Consider the following 22,907-nt stretch of genomic DNA (forward strand, 5'->3'; position numbering starts at 1 on the left):
AAGTCCCCTCGACAAACTTCAAGCCAACCGGACAGCAAGTCAAGCACGCCATAAAGTTTGTGTGTCTTGCACACAAGCACATGTCAAGTTGTGGACGACAAGCCCACTCAAGCCCCAGAGTACACACACAATCCTGCAACCAACGAACTCGGCTTCATTTCACCACGCTGCCAGCAAAAACCATTCGAGCCTCTCGTCAATTAAGTGCAGCGATCAAAGGCCTTGGCACTGCTACCATGAAGCTGTGGTGCAGAGGCCGAATGGCAAAGACGCGGTAAAAACCGCAACTCAAGCTGCCGAGCTCCAATTCCGCAGAGGTGCTCTGTCCTAAACACATTCATTCGTCTCCGAGTTGGGACCCATGGTACCGCCCATCACGTACTCCAGAGTCTTCCCAGCAGAGCAGACGATGGCAAATGGGTACGTATATGTTCCCTTGCGGCGGATAGCGCGGCGGAGAGTAGCAAAACAAGAAGAAAATTAGCACCACTGCTATCCGTGCAGAGTAGTGGATTGACAGCCGGCTCCAACACAAAGCCATTACTGAGTAATGACAGACCCCGTACGGCGAAACTCAATTTATGGCGCGCTTTCCCTTCATTTTGTGCGCCATCTTTGCAAGCGACCAAATGGCAGCACGCTGGCTTGCCAAACACTGTCTGCGTAGTTTGGATTGTTGCGGACCCATGAAGTAAGTATTGTAGGTAGCCGAAGTTGGGCTTTTTTCCGGGCTTGCTGCACCACCTTTAGAATATTGCCGCTGCCGGCTGGTGTTTTTATAGTGCTCACGTTAGGGCAAGACGGTGGTGAAAACGAACGGCGAAGGACGGAGAACAGCAGGGCGCTACATCATTCGATATACTGGTGATGCTTCGTCCGTCCCTCATTACAGGCATGCTGAGTGATGGTGCGCGATAGATATCTGGTCACATTGGAGCCCTCCTTGGAAGCACGGACGCTTGGCAGCTACAGCGCTTCGAACCAGCAGGGAGAAGGGCTGACGAGCAAGAAAGCCACCGGGGTGACCAGCCTGAAAACAATGGATATTCATGAAACAGAACGAGCTAAAAGGAATGAGGTCGAACATGAATTCGATGCTGCGAAATTAACGCAGGTGGGCAGGAGAAGAGACAACAGGGCAAGTGGCGCCAAGGATTCTGCATCTCCCCGACAAGGCTTCTGCAACCTCTGAGGCTCCTCTGCCACTGCCTCTACCGGTACTTAGATAGTTACGCCGCAATGGATGATCGGTTGCCTGTTCTCTGCGGAGACACTGTCCTCTTGTTCCTGCTTCTGCCGTATCCTCCCCTGTGTGCTGACGACGAGCTAGCTGAGGTAATACGCGGATACTGGCTCCCACAGCCCAAACACGTACACGACACCCATTGCTATACCTTTTCTTGATAGGCTGAACTTGGTCACGGTGACATGACATCACCTTTTTGGCCAGCTCGATCCACAGCGCGAGAAAATCCCCGTCTCCGGCTACTCGAATTTTGCGCGTCTTTCCCATGGTTATGTAGTGGATAAGCTATGGCCACTAGGTCTAGGAAGAAAGAGGCGTTTTTTCTACCAAGTTACCAGGCTCCTCTTTAATTAGTGCGCACACCCCCTTCACTGCCACTGCGTACCTGGCTTTGCCATCTCGATGCATTGCCGGAGGCAGCCAAGGTCCTGGCTCGGGTAGCCCCTAGTTTATGCGGCCTGGATGGCATTGTGCTGGATTGACTTTCGCATCTTCCTTCTTTTCTTTTTCTCGTCTCACCTTTGCACGCCTCGCTGCTACCTGTAGGAACACGTAGCACGAACTCAAATGGTCTAACCCCCACCTCATTGTCGCACGCGTTAGACAGGCAATGGTTTTCGCTCTCTGTTATCGTAGTTGGGCCGCAATTGGCGGGTACGGCGGCGGGCGGGTTCGAATCTGCGCAGTGCGCTAAGCCCCTACCCTGCATTGCACATAAGACAAGCAGAAGCCATACCAGTGTCTTTCGGTGTGCCTTCACGCCGATCCAAACTGACGCAAATCCTTTCCGGGTTCTACTCAATCTGAAATATAACTTTGACCATTGACTTAATTTGGCCGGAGATTTATCGCCGGCGCACCTTCACCCAGTGTTGAGGGATTGCCATCCGGCTCTGCCCCCCGACATGAGGATCTACTTGTCTGCCACGTCAATCTAGTCCATCTGGATTATCAGTAGAACAGCTCTGCCTATAGCATGGCTAGTTACTTATCAACGCCTGCGGAAAGCAGACGCATTGTCGATAGTGTTATAGCATTGACAGCTTTCTCCTCCGGCGGAGGCAAACTTAGATACGAAAATGCCTAATGAAATAGCGACGATCAAGGTAGACGCAAATCAATGAATCATCTTATATATCGAGTAGAAAGAGAAGATCTACCCAGGAAAGCTCGAAGGACCAGCACAAGGCCGTCTAAGTCTAGCAAACCCTCCGCCGAAACAAACACGGAGGAACCGTGCTAGGGATATACAAAATGAGAATTCCTGTGATCTGAATCGAGCGCTACCCGTTAGCCGACTGCGCCACCGTTTGACTACATCTCTGAGTCAAGCGTTATGTCTTCGCAGCTGCACAATCCGCTGTGATTAGTTTGGCTTCCTCACGGGACTCCACTCATTCCAGATAGACAATGATGAGTGGTGTTATATAGAGCTGTTACGAACAATGCAGTGGACTCACTAGATACCTATACTAGACTGTATCCAATGTCACACCCCTATTTCACGAAGAGCCTTGCGCCAATGGAATACATCTATCGAGTAAAGCAGATATTGAACACCTCAATAGACGGAATCATCACCGAATATCATTTCAACCAAATTGTAACTCATCTTGCTGCAATTGACCAAAACTCTTCCAGACGGGTGTCTGCCCCCGTGTGCCCGAGAGGGAGCTTTCTTGAGATCTGTCGCCAAATAATCCCACTCCAGGACAATGCTGTCCTCAGATTTCTTGCGAGTTTTGAAGATTCAAGCCCAGAAGCTGACGCGCTCGCTGTACATACACGCGTGAAAGTCTCCGTCTTCACCATTACCCAGTTTTGGTCATGCAACCTCGAGCGTCTCCTTCGGAACCTCATCTGCCGCCAGTTGGCCAAGCACCTCGCCAGCGGCGGAGATCCGCCCAAAGACTCGGCGCCACGAGTGATGAGCCGTTTCATCAAAGTAGACGCCATGCTTGTTGGACGGCAGGTTGTCGGCGGTGCCGGCGAGACACGTGTCCCAGGAGCAGCTCATGCATGTACGGCACGGCGAGGACGTGGTGTGCAAATGGTCCCACTACACTTGCCTGCACTGATCACGGTGTTTATGCCATCCAGCTGCGCTGTGTGGATGATGGCATCCATTTGAAGAGACATGCGGTTGAATAAACCACTACCAGTTCCACGAACAGTGGCTGACCTAGGAAGTTCGTGGTGAATCTGCAGCTTCGCTCTGCACAAGAGCAGCGAAAACCGTCGTACGCCGCTGGCAAGGCTCAATATCCTCGCTTATGCAGCTAGGTATAGAATTCGTCCGAAATCGCCAAACGCGTGCGTCGTGGAGTATCGTCTAGTAATGGGACAGTCTCCAATTGACGGAGTACTAGATGTCTAGAGAGGCGTTAAATGTCTGGTGCATTGTGGCGAGAATTTTCCTGGCCGAATCGATCGTGGGCGAATTGTCATGAATTAGGGCCGATTTCTTGCCAGTGTCTTATTGAAGGTCTGCGAGACCATGAATGATGGCCTCCGTGGCAACGGCGTGGAAGGCAAAGGTAGTGTTGATGACAATGTTATTTCCATGAGCAAAACTTGTCACAACATCCCGGCCGTCCATAGCAGGGAATGCGATACCGTGGATGCCCTTGATCTTGAGAAGTTTGGCCTACTCTTGCTACGGACCAGTGCCGAGACGGACATTGCCTTGACATGAAATTTGACGAACCGAGGAGATTTGACAATACAGAGCCACGGCTTTCAACACATCACTAGACAGCTTACCGTAAGGTGTGTTTGGTAACCCAAGCATGTCTAGTTGCCCCGCTTAGAAGGAGACTTGTAGTCGACTGTTTGTATATATGAGGCAGATTAGTCTGGGACCGAAGGTGTTCAGATGATCACAGCTTTACTGGCACCAGCCAAACTGCAGATGATTAGAGCCTGGAAGAGTACAGTGACCGAAGGAATGAAAGGAAGACAACCAACTGGTGCCGGATAGGGTGGAAAAACTATGTCAACTCCATAGACGTTTATGGCGGTTTATCTCCGGGCTACCTGCGTCATACAAATATAGTCCGAGACCACACTGTGCACAGAAGAGAAGGACGGGCAAGTTGCAAACACAGCACTCAGGTTTTGTGAGATGAGGAGAGGATGGTTTGGAAGACGAGGCTGATGTATATGCAGACAATAGTTAATTCTCAAACCAACTTGGTATTTCGCTCGACACCAAGTTCTATTGTCTTCAACAATTCCATGTGAATTGACTCGACTTTTAGCCAACATGGATGAACCGACAGGCGTGTCTTGGCCAATTCGGCAAGCGCCTGAAGCAAGTTCTCATTACGCTGCAACTGACTCATGCAAAGGCCACTGAAGCTGTAAAATGATATCAATCATCGAGTATATATAGTGATGGTCCCGGGTGTCACTCCTTGAGTAATTGTGGAAGAAAGGTACGTTGCCACTCACCACACACCCCAACGCTGGACTTGTTTGCACCAAGGTACAAGTGACTTGCAAAATTTCACGGCCAGATCTCATAGAATAATATAGTTCCCGGTGAACGGCTTCTTGCTATAGTGCAAATCATCTGCATCAACAGAACTGAACACATTGCAGGCCACCAGCGTGACCTTTACGACAAGCAAACTAATTGTACCACGTATGAGGAATTTTAAATAAAAAAAACCTTACTGTGTCTAATTAGGCTTACGCTTACAGTGATTTGATCGTTCTTCAATGCATCCTGGCAACGAACGCCGCCGCAGCTGGCGCCATCGCGCCGCCATAGAATATCACCCGCCGCCAGGCGCCAAGTCCATTATATGCTTCCCAAGTATGCCCAGCAATTGGGGCACCCTGAGGGAGTGGCCAATATTTGATCAAAGGCAGTAAGCGAAACCAACTTTCCGCAAGGTCGCAATCTACCATAAGATAGCCACCGCCCCAACCAGTCAACCAAGCCGCCATGTCTATAGACGCGCGGCTGAGAACCACTTGCATTGCCCACGACAGTAGGCACCGTGGTGAATTGACCGCCGCAAACTACGAAAAACAGGGCCTGCGGTGCCAATCCGAGCGACACCGGCCATCAAGAGGGTTGTTGCAGCAAGAAGGACGCGATACCTCCACGAGGCACCAACCTTACCCATCAGAGCCTGAGGAGCCTGACTAGTATAGTTCACAGCGGGACCGTTAAGACCGCCTCTTGCTTCGAAGCCGCTGGCGAGTCGACACTTTTGGACAACGTACTGCGCAGGTGTCGCCAAGACGGCCATGAAGGAGATGTCAACGTCGACACTACGAACGATACTGGACATGAGAAAGAGAGCCGTCTTTACTAGAGCCCGTCGCTCAATATGGCGCTTGGGAGTAACTGCTAGGGCACAGTAGAGACGTATTTCTCAGAGGAAAGCAGAAACCCCCGCCCGGTCGGCGGAAACTGCGACGAGAACCAACAAGCTGGGCGACTCAAAGTCGGCTCGCTCGGCCCGCAGTTGACATGATGGAACGCGTCGCTATTCGGCTGGCTTCGTTTGGCGAATCTAGCTACTTTACTTTTTATAGATGAAGTAAGTTCGTCTCGATCTTCTACTATAATCCTCCATCTGCCACACCCATCGCGAGAAATTAATCCGGGGTAGCCGCAAGAAAATGTGGCGCAGATGACGGACCCTGGACCTGTCAGTCTCGAACCGGGCACGGCTGGGGAAATCTGGGTTAGCCTGGGACCAGATTCTTACGATTGACTGCTTGAGAGTATCGCATGCCTCGGAGACGGCTGCCATGCCCAACTATCAATTGCCAGGGTGGGTGACACCTGCATCGGGCATTCCGTCCCGGAAGCCTAAATTTTGCTGCGCCCTTGTCTCGCTGAGCCTCTTTTTACCGAATACTGGGGGGCGCCTGAAAATAGAAATGGGAAGAAAAAGGGTCGCCATGCCAGAAAATCAAGGAAACTCGATCAGCTAGCGTCGCCACACCTCAATCCTCCACCCTTTCTCCCCCAAGTTTGGGCTAGTTCCTGCGGCGAGCGTGCGCCGTCGGCTACGAAAAAGGCGCAGGGCCACGCTATCGGACAACGCCCACAGTAGAGTTTTGTTTTCGTGTCTTCTTACCTTTTGCATATCTTCAAAAGCGGCTTCAGAGTCAGGCGAACGCAGTGGACTCAAAAGCAAAGGATACCAACATTCAGCAGACGCGCCTACTACATCCCGGGGGACTGTTGCGGCGAATCCTCGCAGCCCGGTCGCAAAGAACAGACCAAGCTGATGGTTGGTTACGGCGACCCATGAACATTCATTTTGGCTCCAATTCGATAAACTTCCTGATACAATGGCCGACGAAAACAAGTCATCGGACAATTGCGCCGACTACACGCTTCACTACTTTACCTTCTCACTGTACTCACTCATGGTGCGGTTCGCACTTGGATTGGGGAGACAGCTAAACAGCGATAATGCGCCACAGGTGCAATTGAAGTTCGTCAATCTTCAGGCGCAGGAGAACCTTGGCGAGAAGTATCTCACTACGGTCAACTCGAGAGGACAGGTACGTCGCTGTTATGGCAGGGACATGCTTCGTGAGGATGCATGTGAGACGGAGACATGATGTAGTGTAGCATTTGCTCACAGTTGCCAAACCCAGGTGCCTTCTCTGACCTCACCGTTGCTTCCCTCAGGATTGAGTGACAGCCAACAAATCGCAAAGTGGCTATGCGACAAGCAACCCGAGCTAGTTCCCGCCGCTCACAAGGAAACCATTGACAGTTTGATGGAGAAGCTGTATCGCTTTCATTTCAAGGCGCTGAACATACCGCCAGAAGCAGCGGCCAATGGCTTTCCAAACGTTGCAGCTGCCATGCTTGAAGACTCTAGCATTTCAGAGAAGCACCGCAGGGCTCTAGAGATCAAATCCATCTTGTAGGTACCTGGGCAACTTAAACTCGGCACGGGAAGTCATGTAGCGAGCAAAGCTGATACTGCGCCAGTCACGACACTCTTCACAGCAGGACGATAGAGCTTGAGCACATTGAGCAGGTAGAGACTCACGTCTCTGAGCTCATGGCGGAGCTGGCGGTTGTCATCGAGGAGCACAGAACAGAAGGGTCGCGGTGGATATTCGGACAGCAGCCGACAATTCTCGATGCATATGCGTCGGCGCTGATCATCCGGCTGCTGGACAACAAGCGACTGGAACTTCTCCCCCTTGCTGTTCAGGCGTATGGCAAGGCCGTTCAGCAATCAGACGAGTGGAATCAAGTGACTCACGGCCGCCCTACAGTGTACGAGGCATCGATGGGCCCTGCGGCCGAACTGGATCCCAAGTAGGACGGATGAAGGGCGAAGCCAGATGAAGTAATGGGCTGATGTAGAAGCTTGACTGACAAGGAAGAATTACGCGGCGAACGCAAAAACAAGAGAGTAGCGGTATAATATATTGTAATAGCTTAATGAGATGCTGAAAATGACAGTAGATCGAAGAGGAAAGCGTGGAGTACTTAATCGCGTGCTTGCCGATCGACTAGTAGGGTATTTGGCGAGAGACGTGGTTCATCCAGAGTGCGGCAGCTGGGACAGGTGAAGGACCACGGGCGCGGCCAATTGCACAACAGAAGAGAGAGGAGCTCGAAAGGCCACTGCTAATGGTGAGTTGATGTGAATGCGAATTTTCTCTTGGCAGTTTGCTTGTGAAGAAGAGTATTAAGAGACGAGAGATCGGACAATTTTAATCGGCATGGCGGGACACGCGGAGCAAAGTGGCGTTGGTTAATCAATAAAAGCAGCAGCAACAGCAAACGCCGGGTTGATAAAGTAGAGGTTTATGTATTGGCCATTGTAAACGGCGAAAATTACGGCAAGGAAAAATAAGGGGAAAGGAGTTACGTGTGGCACATGAATGAATCCTACAAGTGGCTCTCTGATGTGGTGACTAGTGGTGGTGTGGCTTGCCGAGAGGGTGTGATGCAAAGGGACCAGGTGCTGCAGCTACTCTCAGTTAGGCAGGTCGGGCAGCGCAGAGTCTGGGCTCCGTCTTCAGCATCAGCATTAAAGGCGACATGCTGAACAAGCCACTGCCCAACGTGAAGTTGCGGGAAACGAAGGGGAGAGGGAGGGGAGGGGGGCATAGAATGGGGGCAGAGAATGCCTCCACGCGCGTAGGGCCGGCACCAGGCGACGACGGACATGAAAAGATTGTGAGGCGTCCAACGAGAAAGCTGCGGGTTATCAGTCGGCGCCATGGTTCTGATGTATCCGTACTCATCGCGCACCTGGACAAGGGATCACAGTGGGAAGCGACGAGAATGGTGGCGCCCTTGGTTATCTGCTATTGCCGAGGTGGGTTTCGCAGTGGCCTGTCCATCTGGCGGTGGGATTTGCGATGGAATACCGAGTGCTCAGTAGTAAAAGAGGGAAATGCATTAATCATGGCAATTGGCAGATGCGCAAGCAGGTAGCGCGGTCAAAGAGGGAGCGGCGCTGTGCACGAGTAATTATCAACTACCTAGGAATTGAGCGGCGACGCCACTGCGCCAGGAAAAAAGCCACTGCAAGGGCTGGAGTTTACCTACCTACGTTATTAACGTTAGAGGTCCTGGTACTGAGTACCTAACTAGCTAGCAGTAAATTTCAGCGGGCGGAGCGTTGTCGGCGCTGCCCAGGAGCCCTGGTGCCTCTTGTAGCCCAGTAAGGTATCCCCAGGCTGGCTTCCATTTCAACTCCCGTTTGGGCGTTGGGCGGCCCCGGCACCTGAAGGAAAAAAGTGGTCTTCTTGGCCCGTCCGCCTGGTCAGCCCCAGTGCAGCGCAGCCCAGATTAGCCTCTTTTGCCTACCTATCAAAAGTGCCATTCTGAAGCTGATGGCTGGCTGGCGGCGCTCGCTCCACTGACAGGCTGGTGGACGGACCCATCCATCCCTCCATCACACCCCATCCGACTCCCCCAGGCTCTGTTCTGTTCTGGTCTGGTCTGGGCTGGCTCTGTCCTCTTCCCTCGCCTGGACCAAGACGAAAGGCCTCGCCCCCCCTCTTTCTTCAGCCATTGTGTCTACCGGTACTGCCATCCTCCATCAGACTTTCTCTTCCTGTTTGTTCGTCCACCGTACGACAAACGAGGGGGACCAGAGGACGTATTCACCTCCAGTTTCCGAGACGGCCATCTTCTTTCTCGAAAGCGCCGGATTCTTTTTCGTCTCCCGCTCTCGCCGGCTTGCCTCCTTCATTCAACGTTTCCAACGGCTCACTTGCACGGCCTAGCCGTTGGCCCACCCGCCTTTTTTCCCCGCGAACACGATCCCCCGAACCCTTTCCTTTCCCAACCCAAGGTTTGTAGAAATCAGGAGACGAGGCAACAGATAGGTAGAAGCGTGACCGCTACCAGGCCCTTCACGCGACAGCGTCTGTGTAGCACGTTGCCCATCCCTTCTTCCTCTCAGAGACTTGTAGCCTCTGCGGTGCTGCTGGCCCGCCATCGTCCACCATGGTGCCCAAACTCTTTCGCAAGCGGCACGCAGCCGAGGAAATCACCCCCATCCCGGCCTACGCGACCGACCTCGATGTCGCAGGCATGGAGCAGCTCAAGCACCTCCACGAATTTGAAAAGACGCACAAGTTTGATCCCAACTTTCCCATCGACGAGCTCAACGACCTGGACGCCGCCATCGCCACCTGCAACGCCGAAAAGGGCATCGAGATTGAGCATGCCCTCATGGAGGACAACAGCCCCTACCCCGAGGTCCGCGCCGTTGTCCGCAACTACGACGTCGATGTCCCGGCCAACACGGTCCGCGCTTGGGTCATTGGCATGTTTCTGTGCACCCTCGGTTCCGGAATCAACATGCTCTTCTCTCTGCGTGATCCCACAATCACCATCAACACCTACGTGATCCAGCTCATCGCCTACCCCATCGGTCTCGGTTGGGATCTCATCATGCCTGATCGCGTTTGGAACATTTTCGGACTCAAGTTCAACCTGCGACCCGGTAAATTCAACTTCAAGGAACACGTCGTCATTGTCGCCATGTCCAATGTAGGTATTCGCATACAACATCTTTTGCGGCAACTACTTTTCACCGAGGCTAACCTCCAACTCCCAGGCTTCATACGCTGGCGGTGTTTTGTACGCCACTGACGTGCTCCTTACTCAGCGCATATTTTACAACCAGACCTTCAGCTACGCCTTCCAGATGCTCTTTGGTATCACGACCCTGTGTACAGGCTACGGGCTCGCTGGTCTTGCACGTCGATTTCTCGTTTGGCCAGCAGCCATGATCTGGCCTGCTGACCTGGTAAACTGTGCTCTGTTTTACAGTCTGCACGACCACTCGCCTTCCGATCCAGCAAAGACGAATGGCTGGTCCATCGGCCGTTATCGCCTTTTCCTTATCATTGGCACCGCGGCTTTTGTATGGTACTGGCTACCGGGCTGGATCTTCCAAGGACTGTCCTACTTTACCTGGATCTGCTGGATTGCGCCTGACAATATCGTCGTCAACAAGGTTTTCGGCGCTGCCCACGGTTACGGTCTCATGCCCGTCACATTCGACTGGACCGTCATCAGCGGCTATGTTGGCTCACCTCTCATTCCGCCTTTCCACGCCATCTTCAACGTGATTCTCGGCGTCTTGGCATTCTTCGTCTTCCTCTCGTGCGGCATCCATTTCAGTGGCACATGGTTCTCCAACTACATTCCCGTGCAGTCCGGCGACTCTTTCGACAACATGGGCAAAGTCTACAACGTCTCCCGTATTCTCGACGCCAACTTCCAATTCAACGAGACTGCGTACCACGATTACTCCCCGCTGTTCCTGCCGACGCAGTTTGCTCTCGCATACGGCACCTCGTTCGCCGCCGTGTCTGCTGTTTTGATCCATGTTGCTCTCTACCACGGCAAGGAGATTTGGGCCCAATTCAAGATGGCACGCCATCAGGAGGACGACGTCCACATGCGTCTCATGAAGAAATACCGCGACGCCGAAGACTGGTGGTATGCCGCTCTTTTCGTCGTCATGATGGCCCTCTCGTTCGCAGTTGTCGCTGGTTGGAACACTGGGTTTCCTGCGTGGGCCTTTGTCGTGTGCATCCTGCTACCCATCATCTGGCTCATCCCTATTGGTCTCGTCCAGGCCATCACCAACATGCAGCTCGGGCTCAACGTCCTGACAGAGTTCATCATCGGTTACATGGTCCCAGGCCGCCCCCTCGCCATGATGATGTTCAAGAATTACGGCTACGTTTCCATGTCGCAGGCGCTCTACTTTGCCCAAGACCTCAAGCTTGGTCACTACATGAAGGTCCCTCCCCGAGTCATGTTTGCCTCGCAGCTTGTTGCTTCCATCTGGTCCGCCATTGTGCAGATTCTCCTCATGAACTGGGCGCTCGAAAATATTCCAGATGTTTGCTCTCGCGACCAGAAAGACAGGTACACCTGCCCCGGAGGCCGCGTGTTCTACACGGCATCTGTTGTCTGGGGCGCTATTGGTCCCGCGCGCATCTTCAGCAGTGGCGCCATTTATTCGTCTCTGCAGTGGTTCTGGCTCGTCGGCGCCGTGACACCGATTATCACCTGGCTGTTGGCCCGCCGCTGGCCAAAGTCATTCTTGCGCTACATTAACACGCCTCTCATCTTTGGTGGTGCTGGTCAGATCCCTCCGGCCACGGTATACATCTACCTCTGCTGGGGAATAGTCGGCGTTGTCTTCAACTTCTTCATCAGACGCCGCTACACTGGCTGGTGGCTCCAGTACAATTACATCACGTCTGCTGCGCTCGACTGCGGTCTAATTGTCTGCACTCTTGTGATATTCTTCACGCTGTATTTGACAAAGGCAACGGAACCGAAATGGTGGGGCAACCTAGGGGCATTGAATACGACTGATCATCGTGGCACAGCGATTGCCATGCATCCACCACCTGGCGAGACATTCGGCCCCAGCACTTGGCGCTGAGGCAGGAGCGTTTTCTGAAGTGAGAGAAGAGGCGAATTTGCGCATTGGTGTTTGAAGCAATCTCAATATTGATGATAAATTTGTTCATATGAAAATGATATGGGAGCGGAGCATTTCTTTCTGTACAGTTACGATGGGGTATCGGCGCATTGTTTTTATAGCTTTTTTCTGGATAGCGTACGTGCATATGGGTATACCTAATTTACGATTATATTTTTCATCTCGACGCACCCGACTAAAGTAGCTGCCAGCGATACTGCTTTCTTCTCCATCAACACCTGTTACCTCACCAGTACTCACCCTGCCACGCTGCGTGCCCGCCCAGCTGGTAGCGCCTGACCAAAGACAGTATCGTAGATGTGCCCAAATTGGTCTAGTAGGGATAAGCGTTGATGCGAGGGTACAGTCACGTGAGACGGCGGATGGGGCGTCTCGCTGAACAGGAGTTAGGGCTCAGCCAACAATTTTTGCATAGTTTGTGGACGAGCGACTCCACTATTTTCCGCCCGCCGTCCACCGGAAAATAGCCCTCGTCGCTCGTCGCCCTTTTGCCCTACCTCTTGACGCAAATTTGCAGTCTGGCTTCATCCATCCATCGAACGACCACCGCAACACCGACAAAATGAGTACGTATAATCGCCTGCAGACACCCCCCGCGGTGAATTGAACAAGAAAGACGACGAGAGCAAAACCCTTCTTTTCCTGCCGCATGCCACAAATGACGAATTTCCCCATGCCACTGCCAACCACCATTTGCCAATGCGGCGGACTGTTGAGATGGGGGGAGAGACACTCAGCACCCAGTAAAGTCACGACGCGACATTGATCTCGACGGAGAAAAGGACGGTGGTTCTGGACGACTATGCGAACGACACACGGAAGACTGGCACCCGGATACAACACTCACTTGTGGCATGGGTCGGAGGCTCTCGTCGATATTTCTGTTCAATCTCGCCCGTGCAGTTTCTCTCGTCGCGCAGATGAGAGCCTTTCTTTTTCGGAGACTGACTGTTTTTGCTATAGCCAAGGGTACCTCCAGTTTCGGTAAACGCCACAACAAGTCGCACGTTCTGTGCCGACGATGCGGTTAGTCCCCCCCTCCCTTGTTTCCCTGGATGTGCTCCGAGACCGGCTTGGGATTTGTACGAACATGGCACAACCGCGGGCGCAGAACAGACTGGCCAGAGATGGACTCGGGATATTCCGTCCTCGTCTCGGCGCAGCCCAGAACACGATAGAGACGATGCAGGCGTTGCCGTGTTACGGAACGCTGTGGCGCGAGCTTCGAGGGGGCCGACTCAGCTCGGACCAGACGAAGACGCCTGCGCTCGCCATCGTTGAACGAATCTCAAGCGTTCTCGCCTGCCCAACTCGCATACCCCTCCAGAAAATCCATGGAATGCATATGCTGACTTTGCTCTACTCTAGGTCGCCGCTCTCTCTCCGCCCAGAAGAAGGAGTGCGCTTCCTGCGGCTACCCCAGCGCCAAGATCCGCAAGTGTACGTTTTTGCCTGCTTCCCTGCTCCACGAGGGCTCCCAAACATAACGACGGAGCAAGAACCCCCCCCAACAGGACATGTTTTGCTAACATTCCACTCTCTGACCAGTCAACTGGAGCGAAAAGGCCAAGCGCAGAAAGACTGTCGGCACCGGCCGCACGCGCTACCTCAAGGACGTCTCTCGCCGCTTCAAGAACGGCTTCCAGACCGGCCAGCCCAGCGGCGCCCGTGGCACCACCTCGAAGGAGTAAATTTGTTGCTTGTCCCTGTCCAGCTCAAGCAATAAAAACAAAAACGAATCCCGACATTTGACAAGCGGAGAATTAAAAATCATTTACGACCCTCTCTATTTTTTTTGAGACGATGCGTTGGCATGGATCTGGGGTGGTGGCGGCGGCTCTCGATTGATGAAGGGCCCATGGGTTTTCTATTTTCTTTTTTTCCTTGTTGATTTCTCGGAGCATAAACAAAAAACAAAAAAGAACCCAACAAATTTTCACAAGTACGACTCGTTCTTGTGCTACAGTGCTGTCCCTCGGTGTCATGTTGAATGCCCCTTGAAGATGCGAGACGCGGTGGTGCTTGGAAAGGGCCGGTTGATGTGGCGAGCAGAGGCGACTGGATAGGAGACGTGAAGAAAAAAACGAGCACTCTTGCACAGAGTAGTTGCTGTATTCATTTTCTCCCTACATGCAAGGGATCCTGAGCCGGCTTCTCCTCCACTTACGATAAACGGAAACATAAAAGGCATTGGAACAAACAGTCACACATCTCACGAGCATCTCGCTGCGTCTGGCCCTTGCGCTCTCCATTGTAACCCATCATGCTCGTAATCGTAAAATGCATGCCAACAACTGTCTATAGTCTTTCAATGCGCCCCATCCTGCCCAAAGCACCTTCTTTTCCGTAGAAAATGCGCAAATGGCCTCTTCTTCCGCCCTGCCCCGCCGCGCCTCTCAAGCACCCCTCTCAAAGACGCGCACGCTGCCATCGCCAGAGACGTGGTACAGCAGCTCGTCGCCCTCGTCACCACCAGCCCTCGTCGCGACGCGCAGCACGCCGCTGACGTCGGCCGCCGCGCCAGTGTCCAGCCGCCGCAGCGAGACGACCTGGTCGGCGGCGTGCGCCTGGCCGAGGACCAGCGCGGCCTGCTCCCGCTCCAGGCTCGTCGTCGCCGTCGCGGTGCCCTGCTGCGCGGCCTGCATGAGGGGCTCGTCAGCGGCCAAGGTGAGCAGGGTCGAGTGCACAGTCTGCAGCACAAGAACAAAAACAAGACGAAAAGCATGTCAGCTCGAGAGTCAAACTACAGGGAGAGTTGACTGTCAACGGGAAAAGGGGGGAGGAAACGCACCTCTCGCAAGCCCATCAGCAGGCTCTCCGCCTCCGATGCGCTGCCTGGCGGCGTCATCGCGACGTAGGCATCCAGCCCGTCGACGAGCAGGATCCTCTTCCCTGGTGGCGCGGGGAGAAGACGCGACAAGGCGCCGTCCACCTGCGTCTTGATGGCGTCTGCCGTTGCCGTCCGGCCGCCACCACGGCCGGCAATGACGCCGTCGCCGTCGGGCACCGGTGCAGAATGCGACGACGACGGCGGCGGCTGTGAGTCCATCGTCGCGGCGTAGAGGCCCGTCAGCCCGTCGACGAAGCCGAAACGTCTGCTCTTGCAAAGGGCATCTAGATCCATTCCCTGCATGAAGAAAGCGAACAAGTCAGCGTCATGGCAAGCAAGAAACCCAACCACCTCTGCCCGAGACAGAACGGTCAAGTAAACCCCTGAATTTGCCATTCACAACCATACTCTCATACCCGCCTTCTTTTCTTCTTTGAAAGAAATGAAGAGTCTTGTGTCTGGGCGCATGTGCTTTTGCTCCCATCGAAGCGCAAGGGGGGGACACGCAGAGGGAAAAGAGGTGGAAAGAAAGAAAACTTACCAATCTCGCGCAGCCTTCCATCCAGAACCTCGCATCGCGCAAGAAGCTCACGAGCACGACCCCAGGCACATCGTCTTCCCCTCCGTCGTCCGTCCGAGGCCCGCTGCCGAGCAGAGAGTGCAGGTACCGCAGCAGCAGCCAGTTGGCGCTCGCGCCCTGCACCCATGTCACCAGCGTGAGCGAGCCCTCGTCGCGCGCGAGCGGGCCGCATGCCACGTGCGGCTCGAGCAGCGCGGGCACCCGGGACGATGATGCCCTGGAATGCGACTGTGACTGTGGTGGTGGTGCGGGTGAGGGCATGGTTCGCAACGAGCACTCTGTCCGTACTCGGCGGGATTGCTTGCTTCCTCCAAAGGTGAGACGCAGACGAGAGAATTCGAGTCTCACACGGCGTTCATGAAACAATTCGAAAGCCAAGTGTATAAAGAGATCTTGTAGCGACCGCCACGTCAGAAATTTCGCTACAAGAGATGATGTTTGGCCCGCGGCCGAGCCAACGTTAAGGTATCGCCAGTCGCAAAGTGCCAAAAGTGGTCTGTGGTGGGGGCGGGGCTGTCCAACTCGCACTGTCTAGAGGGCGACCGCCGTGTCACCAGCTGCCACGGATTAACATTCACTCTGTGCCAGGCCAAGACGGCTTTCAAGAAGTACTTCAAAAAGAGTTTATTCCCCATTTAACGCCGTACAATGTTCATAAGCTCAGGTAAAATTATACTGGGCACTAACCAAGGCTGACTGACAGGTAAGACAGCTCATGCAGTAAAAAGCAATGGTCTTGTATAAGAGAAAACATAAAAGGATCCGGCCCGTAATGATAGGCTATGCATGGTCCAAAAGGTTCAAAATCAAATCAAAGCTTCTCCATGAAATTCTTGCGAACCGTCCACATGCGCAATCGCTTGCCGTAGATGAAGAGTGGAACCGTCGAGAGGAGAAGAATGAGCTGAATGATACCAATCCAGATGTACACCATTTTCGGGCCATCATCTGCTAGCCAGTGGCTAAAAAATAGACTAAACACCAGTCCATGCAAAACGTTCTTTGAAAAGTTGAGGGTGACAAGAGCTTCACCAGCGTACTGGCGATAGCTGTCAACGCAAAAAGTAATCGATGTAGTAGAGCCGAGAGAGCAACCAAACGATACGATGCCAAAGAATAGCGTAGGAACAATCCAGTGATTGTGAATCTGAGCAGACCATCCAAAGCCCATCAAACCTATACAGGTCGTAATGAGGATAGGAATAGCCATGACCAGTCGAAATTCTGGCTCATAAAGGCCACCGTTGCGGCGCGCCATGGCTTTGACAATTATGTCACTGATTTTGCCAGCTACACCTGTTCCGAGAATGCCTCCCACAAACGGGGAGATGTAAACCAAACCAGTTTGAAGAGCAGTAAAGTTGTACGTCTCTGGATTGCGGTAGATGATGGCCATGGTTTCCGAAATGACGATTAGCCAGCCAATGGAGCATGCGTAGACTACAGCGGACCATAGGACCGCTGGATAAGCGAAAAGTACAAAGGGTCGGAGGAGAACCTTGTGCCACTTGTCACCATTGAGGCGCCCGTGATATGGTTTCAGCTGTTGGACGAATGACTGAGCAGGCTGCTGACGAAGGTTGTGGGTATATTGTTGAATTTTCGGGGGAGCAGAAAGTCGTGCAGATGAGATGGACTCTCGGTCTGCAGTGTTCCTGCCGGAAAAATAGTCATTGCTAGACGAATTGCCAATACTATTGCGACCATTCGGGGTCTGTAGGCGACTTGAATCCTGCGCATTTTGACGGCTCATGCTTGGAGATGCCGGCGAGATGGCCAAAGATTCATCAGCATCAGGCTGCGAAGAAGCAGCTGCCTTCTGAGGCTTCGAGACGGTGATTGATGGCTGTGTCGGTTGTTGACTTTCAGGCGGGCTGCGATTGTCCAGTTGCTTCTCCATCTCGGATGCGTCATTGAATCCCACGTGGAGATTCTTGTTGTGCACATGCGAGGGGCTCTCACCTGGAGACTCTCCTGCGTGGTGCTCAGTATCAGGAGCGAACCCAACATGCAGATCATGGTGACGATTTTCAGCACCAGGAGAATGAGGCCGCTCGGATGAGATTCTGGGGGCTGGCACAGGCGTCTTGTGTGGGCCATATCGAGAAGAAAGGCGACGGAAGAAGCTTGGCCGATTGGATGTCTTTCTTGTCGGGGTACGATCCCAGAAAGTCTCGGGAACGAAGAGGAACAACAGAACGCCAGCGACTCCAACGATCATGGCCATGATCCTATGATCCGGTTAGCTGCGACTGACGCATCAAAGCGAACGAATACGTACCAAAAGACCCATCGCCAGCCAAATCGACCGATAATGGCGGCACTGACAAGCGGCACCAAGTTTTTACCACCGAGAAGCAGCAGAGTGTAAATGCCGATACGAAACGCACGTTCGTGGAGGAAGAAAATTTCGGCAATGGTCGCGGATGGCAAGCATTCGACTGGGCTGACTGCAATTCCCTGGAAAACTCGGGCGGCAATGAGGGATGCAAACGACGGAGACCATCCGGCCCAGAGCGACGTCCCGATAAAGAGAATGGCACTAGCAAGATATACGGGACGTTTTCCGAACAGAATGGCAGTTGGGGATGCAAATACTGAGCCAACACCTAGACCCATCATGTAGAGGCCGGTGGTGAGGGCGACAGTCTCAGCCTCGACGTGGTATGCTTGGGCAACATCCGTGAAACCTGCTGCAATGATGGGAGTGACACCGCCGCCAAGCATGCAGTAAAAACCGAGAGTCAGAAGCGCAGTGTCGCGACGCCAAGATGGCCAGTTGAGAGGGTCGTTGACGGAGTCGTCGGGTTGGGGGTCCAAGATGATCTCGCCATTCTCGGTGGTCTTCTTCTCCTCCTCTGGGGGCAGAGGGGACTTCTTGCCAGGAGTACCGGGGACGGGCATAGGGCGAGTACCACCGGGCGTCATGGGCATGTCAACGGGGAAGCCAGTGGGAATCGAGGAATGCGAATTTCGAGCATTCATATTGCGCAAGCCGAGAGGCTCATTGCGATGAGCGGCTAGCAACAGAACTGAACCTAGCAGGGATGGTGTTAGTTGTTGTAGGCTAGATGAGTGAGCGAGGCATCTTACCTGGAACTTCAACAGTGTCGGGATCATTGAGCACACCCATGCTCCATTTTGAGGTGCGCGGATGCTCCTTGTCAGAGTCATTGGCGGCAGAGCCCCTACCGAAGAGGCGTCCAAAGCCCCAGCGGCCACCATGGCCAGAAGGCTTTTCGTCATCCATCGAGGGGTCTGATGAGGACATGACGTGGCGGAGATGCTGTTCAAAGGTAGACAAAGAAACAAAGGTATACGATATGATAGGCTGTAGGGGACAATGGGGCGAAGAGAGAAGAGGTTGTAGAGTTGGTGAAGGGGCGGATGAGAAAATCCGAGGGAGGCGGCCAGAGGTATAAAAGCGATTTGCTGCAGCTGTGGCAGGCAGGTGGTCGTCGGAGAGGCGAAACAGATGATGATAATATTGCGGTAGATATACTATGGCATAGGAGACTCCGGGCGGGCCGGAAGATGCCGAGGCGGCAGAGAGGATGTCGTAGGCAACAGACGACCCTGAAGAGATACAAAGACACGGGCACTACCTCAGGTATTCGGGCAAGGTGAACTCAGCGACGTGAGGTGGACACTAGCGGCAGGCGTCGCCGAGATGCTGCGAGATGGAAACAGACGGTTATTAGGTTGAGCTAGGAAGAAAGGGAGAAGAAGAAGAAGAAGAAGAAGAAGAAGAAGAAGAAGAAGAAGAAAAGAAAGAAAAAAGAAAGGAGAAGGTCAAAGTTAATCATGGCAAAGGTAGTCGAGGCTGAGAATAAAGAGTGTGGATGAGGTGGGTGGCTGCTGCGAAAAGGTTGTCCTTGCAAGACGCACGGTGCGTGCGGCACACGACGGGCAAGGCAAGGCAAGCAATGGAGACCTTCCGGACAGCTCGGACACGCAGACTTGACAGCAGGACTGTCGAGGAAAGTACAAGGCATCAAACGTACATTAGATGCGACGCTGCTGAAGGGTTCAACAGGACAGAGTTGGAGGGTTCAACAGGACGGGGCGGCCGGGAGGGTGAGGACAGAGCGAGGATCCAAAGGTGGGAGCTGGGCCGGGTCCAGCATGAGCAAGTCTTTGCACGCCACGCGAGGACGGCAGACAAGAGGTGTCGGGGGAAAGTCTGGGCCGGCAGAGAATGAGAGGATGAGACGAGGAGGAGATGAAGAATGATGATTTCTAGAGATGTAGAGAGATGTACGTCGGCTGGGGAAGATGAGGAACGTGACTCGTACCACAGGGCTGCGATAACTAACGTTGAGTGATGGGCGGCCAAGGAAGGTGTGGAGGCGCGGAGGCGTGGAGGCGTGGACTGGGTGACTGCACTGGCTGGGTGACTGACTGACTGACTGACTGACTGACTGACTGACTGGTGGTGGCCAACGTTGGTCCACTGGCCGGGCAGTGTGGTTGGCGGCAGTATCTTGACCCAGAGTAAAGGAATAGTATCAGTCGCTGCGGGATCAGGGCTGTGGTACGTATTTAATTATGTGCTTCTTGCAATATGAATTACTGATGGACAGCACGAGGCCTACTTGGTCGTCCAGCTGGTGCATCTGGCTGCAGACGATGGCCATCTCGTATCCCGAGCATCTGGCAAGCCACGCAGCTGCAACGGCGCTATGCATTTAGGCATGCGCCACGCAGCTGCACAATGACGACTGCGGGGATGCTGGTGCTCGGTAGCCGTGTCGCCATGTCTAAACGACGATTGGCGAGAGTGTCATTCAATACTGTCGAGCCTCGGAGATGAACTAGTTGATGGCCACGACGAGCACGACGAGCACGACGAGCACGTTGGGGGATGGTGCCACGCCAGCTGTCTGGTCTGCTGCCCACTGCCCACTGCCCACTGCCCATCGCCACCACTAGAACAGCTTTAGATGGGTGTTTATCTCTTATAATGATTAGCGCCACGACAGGCTCCAGTTGCCAGTTGCCAGTGCGAGTGCGAGTGCTCAGCGTCAGCAGACAGACCCCTATGACCTCACACAATGCAGCCGGCCAAGACTAGGCTAGCCTGTCTGCTGCCAATCTGCCAATCTGCCCAATCTTCCCTGCTGGCATGTGTCTGTCGACGAAACAAAAACAAGCGCCTTGAACTAGTTGGGTAACGTTAGAGCCTCATCACGCCACGCACAGCTCAGCTCTCCCATCCAACCATCCAAGCACATCATCGCCTCTACTGGGTAATTACCTTTCTGCTTCATCCTGCATTCCAGCCCGGCAGTACGCCCCGAGACATCAACACTACCAGTACCTGTCCCCTGCAAGGCTAGCTGCCCCGGCTTGTCCTTTGCCTGCTTCCCCCATCCTCACACCTACCACAGTCAACCTTGAGGTAGTTATCCGCTTCCATTGTCCCCCCCCGACAGACGCCAGTTCGCCGTCTGCCACACCGCCTCTTGTCCGCCATCCATCCATCCATCCATCCATCCATCCGTCCCGTCGTATCACCAACATTCTTCTCCTCGCTCCAGTCATCTCCCCCCACTGCAAGCCATGTTGCCCACGGCTGCCCCCGCCCCTCGCATCCTCGTCGCCAGCCTCTGGCGATGCGCCCGCATCACGCGTTGTCACTCGATGCACACCAGCGCCAAGCCCGCCGCACCTCTGCGTCCACCATCTACAAGTACCAGTACCAGTACCGGCCCTGCCGCCCTCGCCGCCGCCGCCGCACGCCGTCGTCTGACTCTGGGCCCAGCGTTACCCCGGCCTCGCCCCGCGTGGTCACCCTCCCCGCACGCCCATCGCTACCCATGCCATGCCGCCTTTTCAACCTCTGCCTCGCGCCGCGCCAAGAACCAAGTCTTTTCCCCGTACGTCCTCTCTCAAATCCCATTCTTTCATTCTCGTCAACAGTCCTCTGCACGCACCGCTCTTCTTCTTCTCCTCCTTGTCCCGCTCTCATCTGACCAAGCCACCCCGCACACAGAGTCCGCAACAATGACACTTTCCAAACATATCTCGCCGTATCTTCGTCCTCGCGCATCCCGCTGCTGACGCTGTGGACCGCGTCTTGGTGCCCAACCTGCCGCACCGTCGAGCCCCTCATCCGCTCCCTGGTCCAGTCCGGCGTTGGCGAGGAGCAGGGCGGCGTCGCCCTCGCACCCATAGAATTCGACAGCCCCGACATCATGTCCGCTGGTGCCGACGGTCTCGCCATGACCTACATGATCACCGCCATACCCACACTTCTCAGTTTCGACGCCGGCGAGGCCCAGACCACCACCAAGATTACCAATGGCAGGCAGCTGGCTGATCGTGAGTTTCTCACCCAGTGGATCCAAAACGAAGCCCGTCGCCACGGCGGCCGTGGTGGCGGCTCTTCCGGCCTCTCCTTTGGTGGCTTATTCGGCCACTCCAAGTAGACAGGTGCCAGGCTCTTCTTGCGTCACTTTTAAATACACGCTCCCATCTTGAGGAAGCCGTCCTATTACTATATCCGGTCTGGCACATTGACCTAGCATGTGCAATCATCTTTTTAGTTTTCATCGAGTCCTCTGCCAACTCAAAAGTACCCTCCTCCATGACCCGTCTACTTCTTGGCCACAGCAAGCCTGCTCAGCAAACACGAAACACACGCACTGAAACAATCATGATCAGATGAGCAAAGTCTAAAATCTATCCATGACGCCTCCATGTTGCGACAATATCACACACACGTAAAAGAGCGGCGACGCGGGTACAGCATAGACGTATATACTATAATCATGCAGCAATACTGTAATTATGATACGTACGCAAAGCGACTACTGGCTGGGAAATGTGACATTGCCCATCCAATCCCGAAACATGGCATCGTAAGCCGCCGGCCGCTCCTCTGTGGCCTGTGGGCGGTATCAATCGTCTATGCACAATAATGATAGACATATTCCGCCATTGAGGGAGGGGGGATTGCGACACGGAGCCAAGGTAAAAAAGAAACACCTTGTTGTACGTTCCTTGCTTCTGGTAGGAAGCAGCCATGTAGTCCTCAACCTTTTCGGACATGATGCCAGAGGCCGGAATGTCGGTGCGCTTCGCATCTCGGTTGGCCGCGCGCCAGTGCTCAGCATCTGTGTATCCACGGTGCTCGGGCATTATAAGACGGTAGTCCCTGCCCAGCGTCTGGATCTGGTTGCGGTACGTCGTGCACAGCAAAGGGCCACTTCGTGCGACATGACAATGACCTTGTCCGCGCGCCCGGGCTGATGTCGAGAC

General features: G+C 53.9%; 9 protein-coding genes across 9 annotated transcripts; 4 read left to right on the top strand and 5 right to left on the bottom strand.

The window, feature by feature from the left end:
- Positions 1-6,501: 6,501 nt before the first annotated feature.
- Positions 6,502-7,560, top strand: LMH87_002512 (uncharacterized protein; the record flags this gene model as incomplete). Its single annotated transcript, XM_056193980.1, has 4 exons — positions 6,502-6,504; positions 6,584-6,781; positions 6,878-7,152; positions 7,221-7,560. 4 exons carry the CDS (start codon positions 6,502-6,504, stop codon positions 7,558-7,560), a joined length of 816 nt encoding a protein of 271 aa, XP_056050964.1.
- Positions 7,561-8,227: 667 nt separating this feature from the next.
- LMH87_002513 (uncharacterized protein) lies at positions 8,228-8,659 on the bottom strand (the record flags this gene model as incomplete). The annotated part of the gene is made up of 3 exons (XM_056193982.1): positions 8,228-8,447; positions 8,502-8,554; positions 8,621-8,659. 3 exons carry the CDS (start codon positions 8,657-8,659, stop codon positions 8,228-8,230), a joined length of 312 nt encoding a protein of 103 aa, XP_056050965.1.
- A 1,048-nt stretch (positions 8,660-9,707) lies between these two features.
- LMH87_002514 (uncharacterized protein) lies at positions 9,708-12,174 on the top strand (the record flags this gene model as incomplete). Its single annotated transcript, XM_056193983.1, has 2 exons — positions 9,708-10,256; positions 10,324-12,174. 2 exons carry the CDS (start codon positions 9,708-9,710, stop codon positions 12,172-12,174), a joined length of 2,400 nt encoding a protein of 799 aa, XP_056050966.1.
- A 622-nt stretch (positions 12,175-12,796) lies between these two features.
- On the top strand, positions 12,797-13,925 carry LMH87_002515 (uncharacterized protein; the record flags this gene model as incomplete). The annotated part of the gene is made up of 4 exons (XM_056193984.1): positions 12,797-12,800; positions 13,198-13,260; positions 13,603-13,674; positions 13,783-13,925. The coding sequence occupies 4 exons, from the start codon at positions 12,797-12,799 to the stop codon at positions 13,923-13,925; spliced, it is 282 nt and encodes a 93-aa protein (XP_056050967.1).
- A 705-nt stretch (positions 13,926-14,630) lies between these two features.
- LMH87_002516 (uncharacterized protein) lies at positions 14,631-15,905 on the bottom strand (the record flags this gene model as incomplete). Its single annotated transcript, XM_056193985.1, has 3 exons — positions 14,631-14,924; positions 15,026-15,361; positions 15,606-15,905. 3 exons carry the CDS (start codon positions 15,903-15,905, stop codon positions 14,631-14,633), a joined length of 930 nt encoding a protein of 309 aa, XP_056050968.1.
- Positions 15,906-16,455: 550 nt separating this feature from the next.
- LMH87_002517 (uncharacterized protein) lies at positions 16,456-18,915 on the bottom strand (the record flags this gene model as incomplete). Its single annotated transcript, XM_056193986.1, has 3 exons — positions 16,456-17,875; positions 17,926-18,682; positions 18,738-18,915. 3 exons carry the CDS (start codon positions 18,913-18,915, stop codon positions 16,456-16,458), a joined length of 2,355 nt encoding a protein of 784 aa, XP_056050969.1.
- A 335-nt stretch (positions 18,916-19,250) lies between these two features.
- LMH87_002518 (uncharacterized protein) lies at positions 19,251-20,340 on the bottom strand (the record flags this gene model as incomplete). The annotated part of the gene is made up of 4 exons (XM_056193987.1): positions 19,251-19,317; positions 19,649-19,753; positions 20,075-20,173; positions 20,240-20,340. The coding sequence occupies 4 exons, from the start codon at positions 20,338-20,340 to the stop codon at positions 19,251-19,253; spliced, it is 372 nt and encodes a 123-aa protein (XP_056050970.1).
- An 866-nt stretch (positions 20,341-21,206) lies between these two features.
- On the top strand, positions 21,207-22,075 carry LMH87_002519 (uncharacterized protein; the record flags this gene model as incomplete). Its single annotated transcript, XM_056193988.1, has 2 exons — positions 21,207-21,523; positions 21,640-22,075. 2 exons carry the CDS (start codon positions 21,207-21,209, stop codon positions 22,073-22,075), a joined length of 753 nt encoding a protein of 250 aa, XP_056050971.1.
- A 340-nt stretch (positions 22,076-22,415) lies between these two features.
- LMH87_002520 (uncharacterized protein) lies at positions 22,416-22,787 on the bottom strand (the record flags this gene model as incomplete). Its single annotated transcript, XM_056193989.1, has 1 exon — positions 22,416-22,787. The coding sequence occupies one exon, from the start codon at positions 22,785-22,787 to the stop codon at positions 22,416-22,418; it is 372 nt and encodes a 123-aa protein (XP_056050972.1).
- Between the last annotated feature and the right edge of the window lie 120 nt (positions 22,788-22,907).

Source organism: Akanthomyces muscarius, chromosome 3 (assembly GCF_028009165.1).
Source record: "Akanthomyces muscarius strain Ve6 chromosome 3, whole genome shotgun sequence".
NCBI classification, from domain to species: Eukaryota; Fungi; Ascomycota; class Sordariomycetes; order Hypocreales; family Cordycipitaceae; genus Akanthomyces; species Akanthomyces muscarius.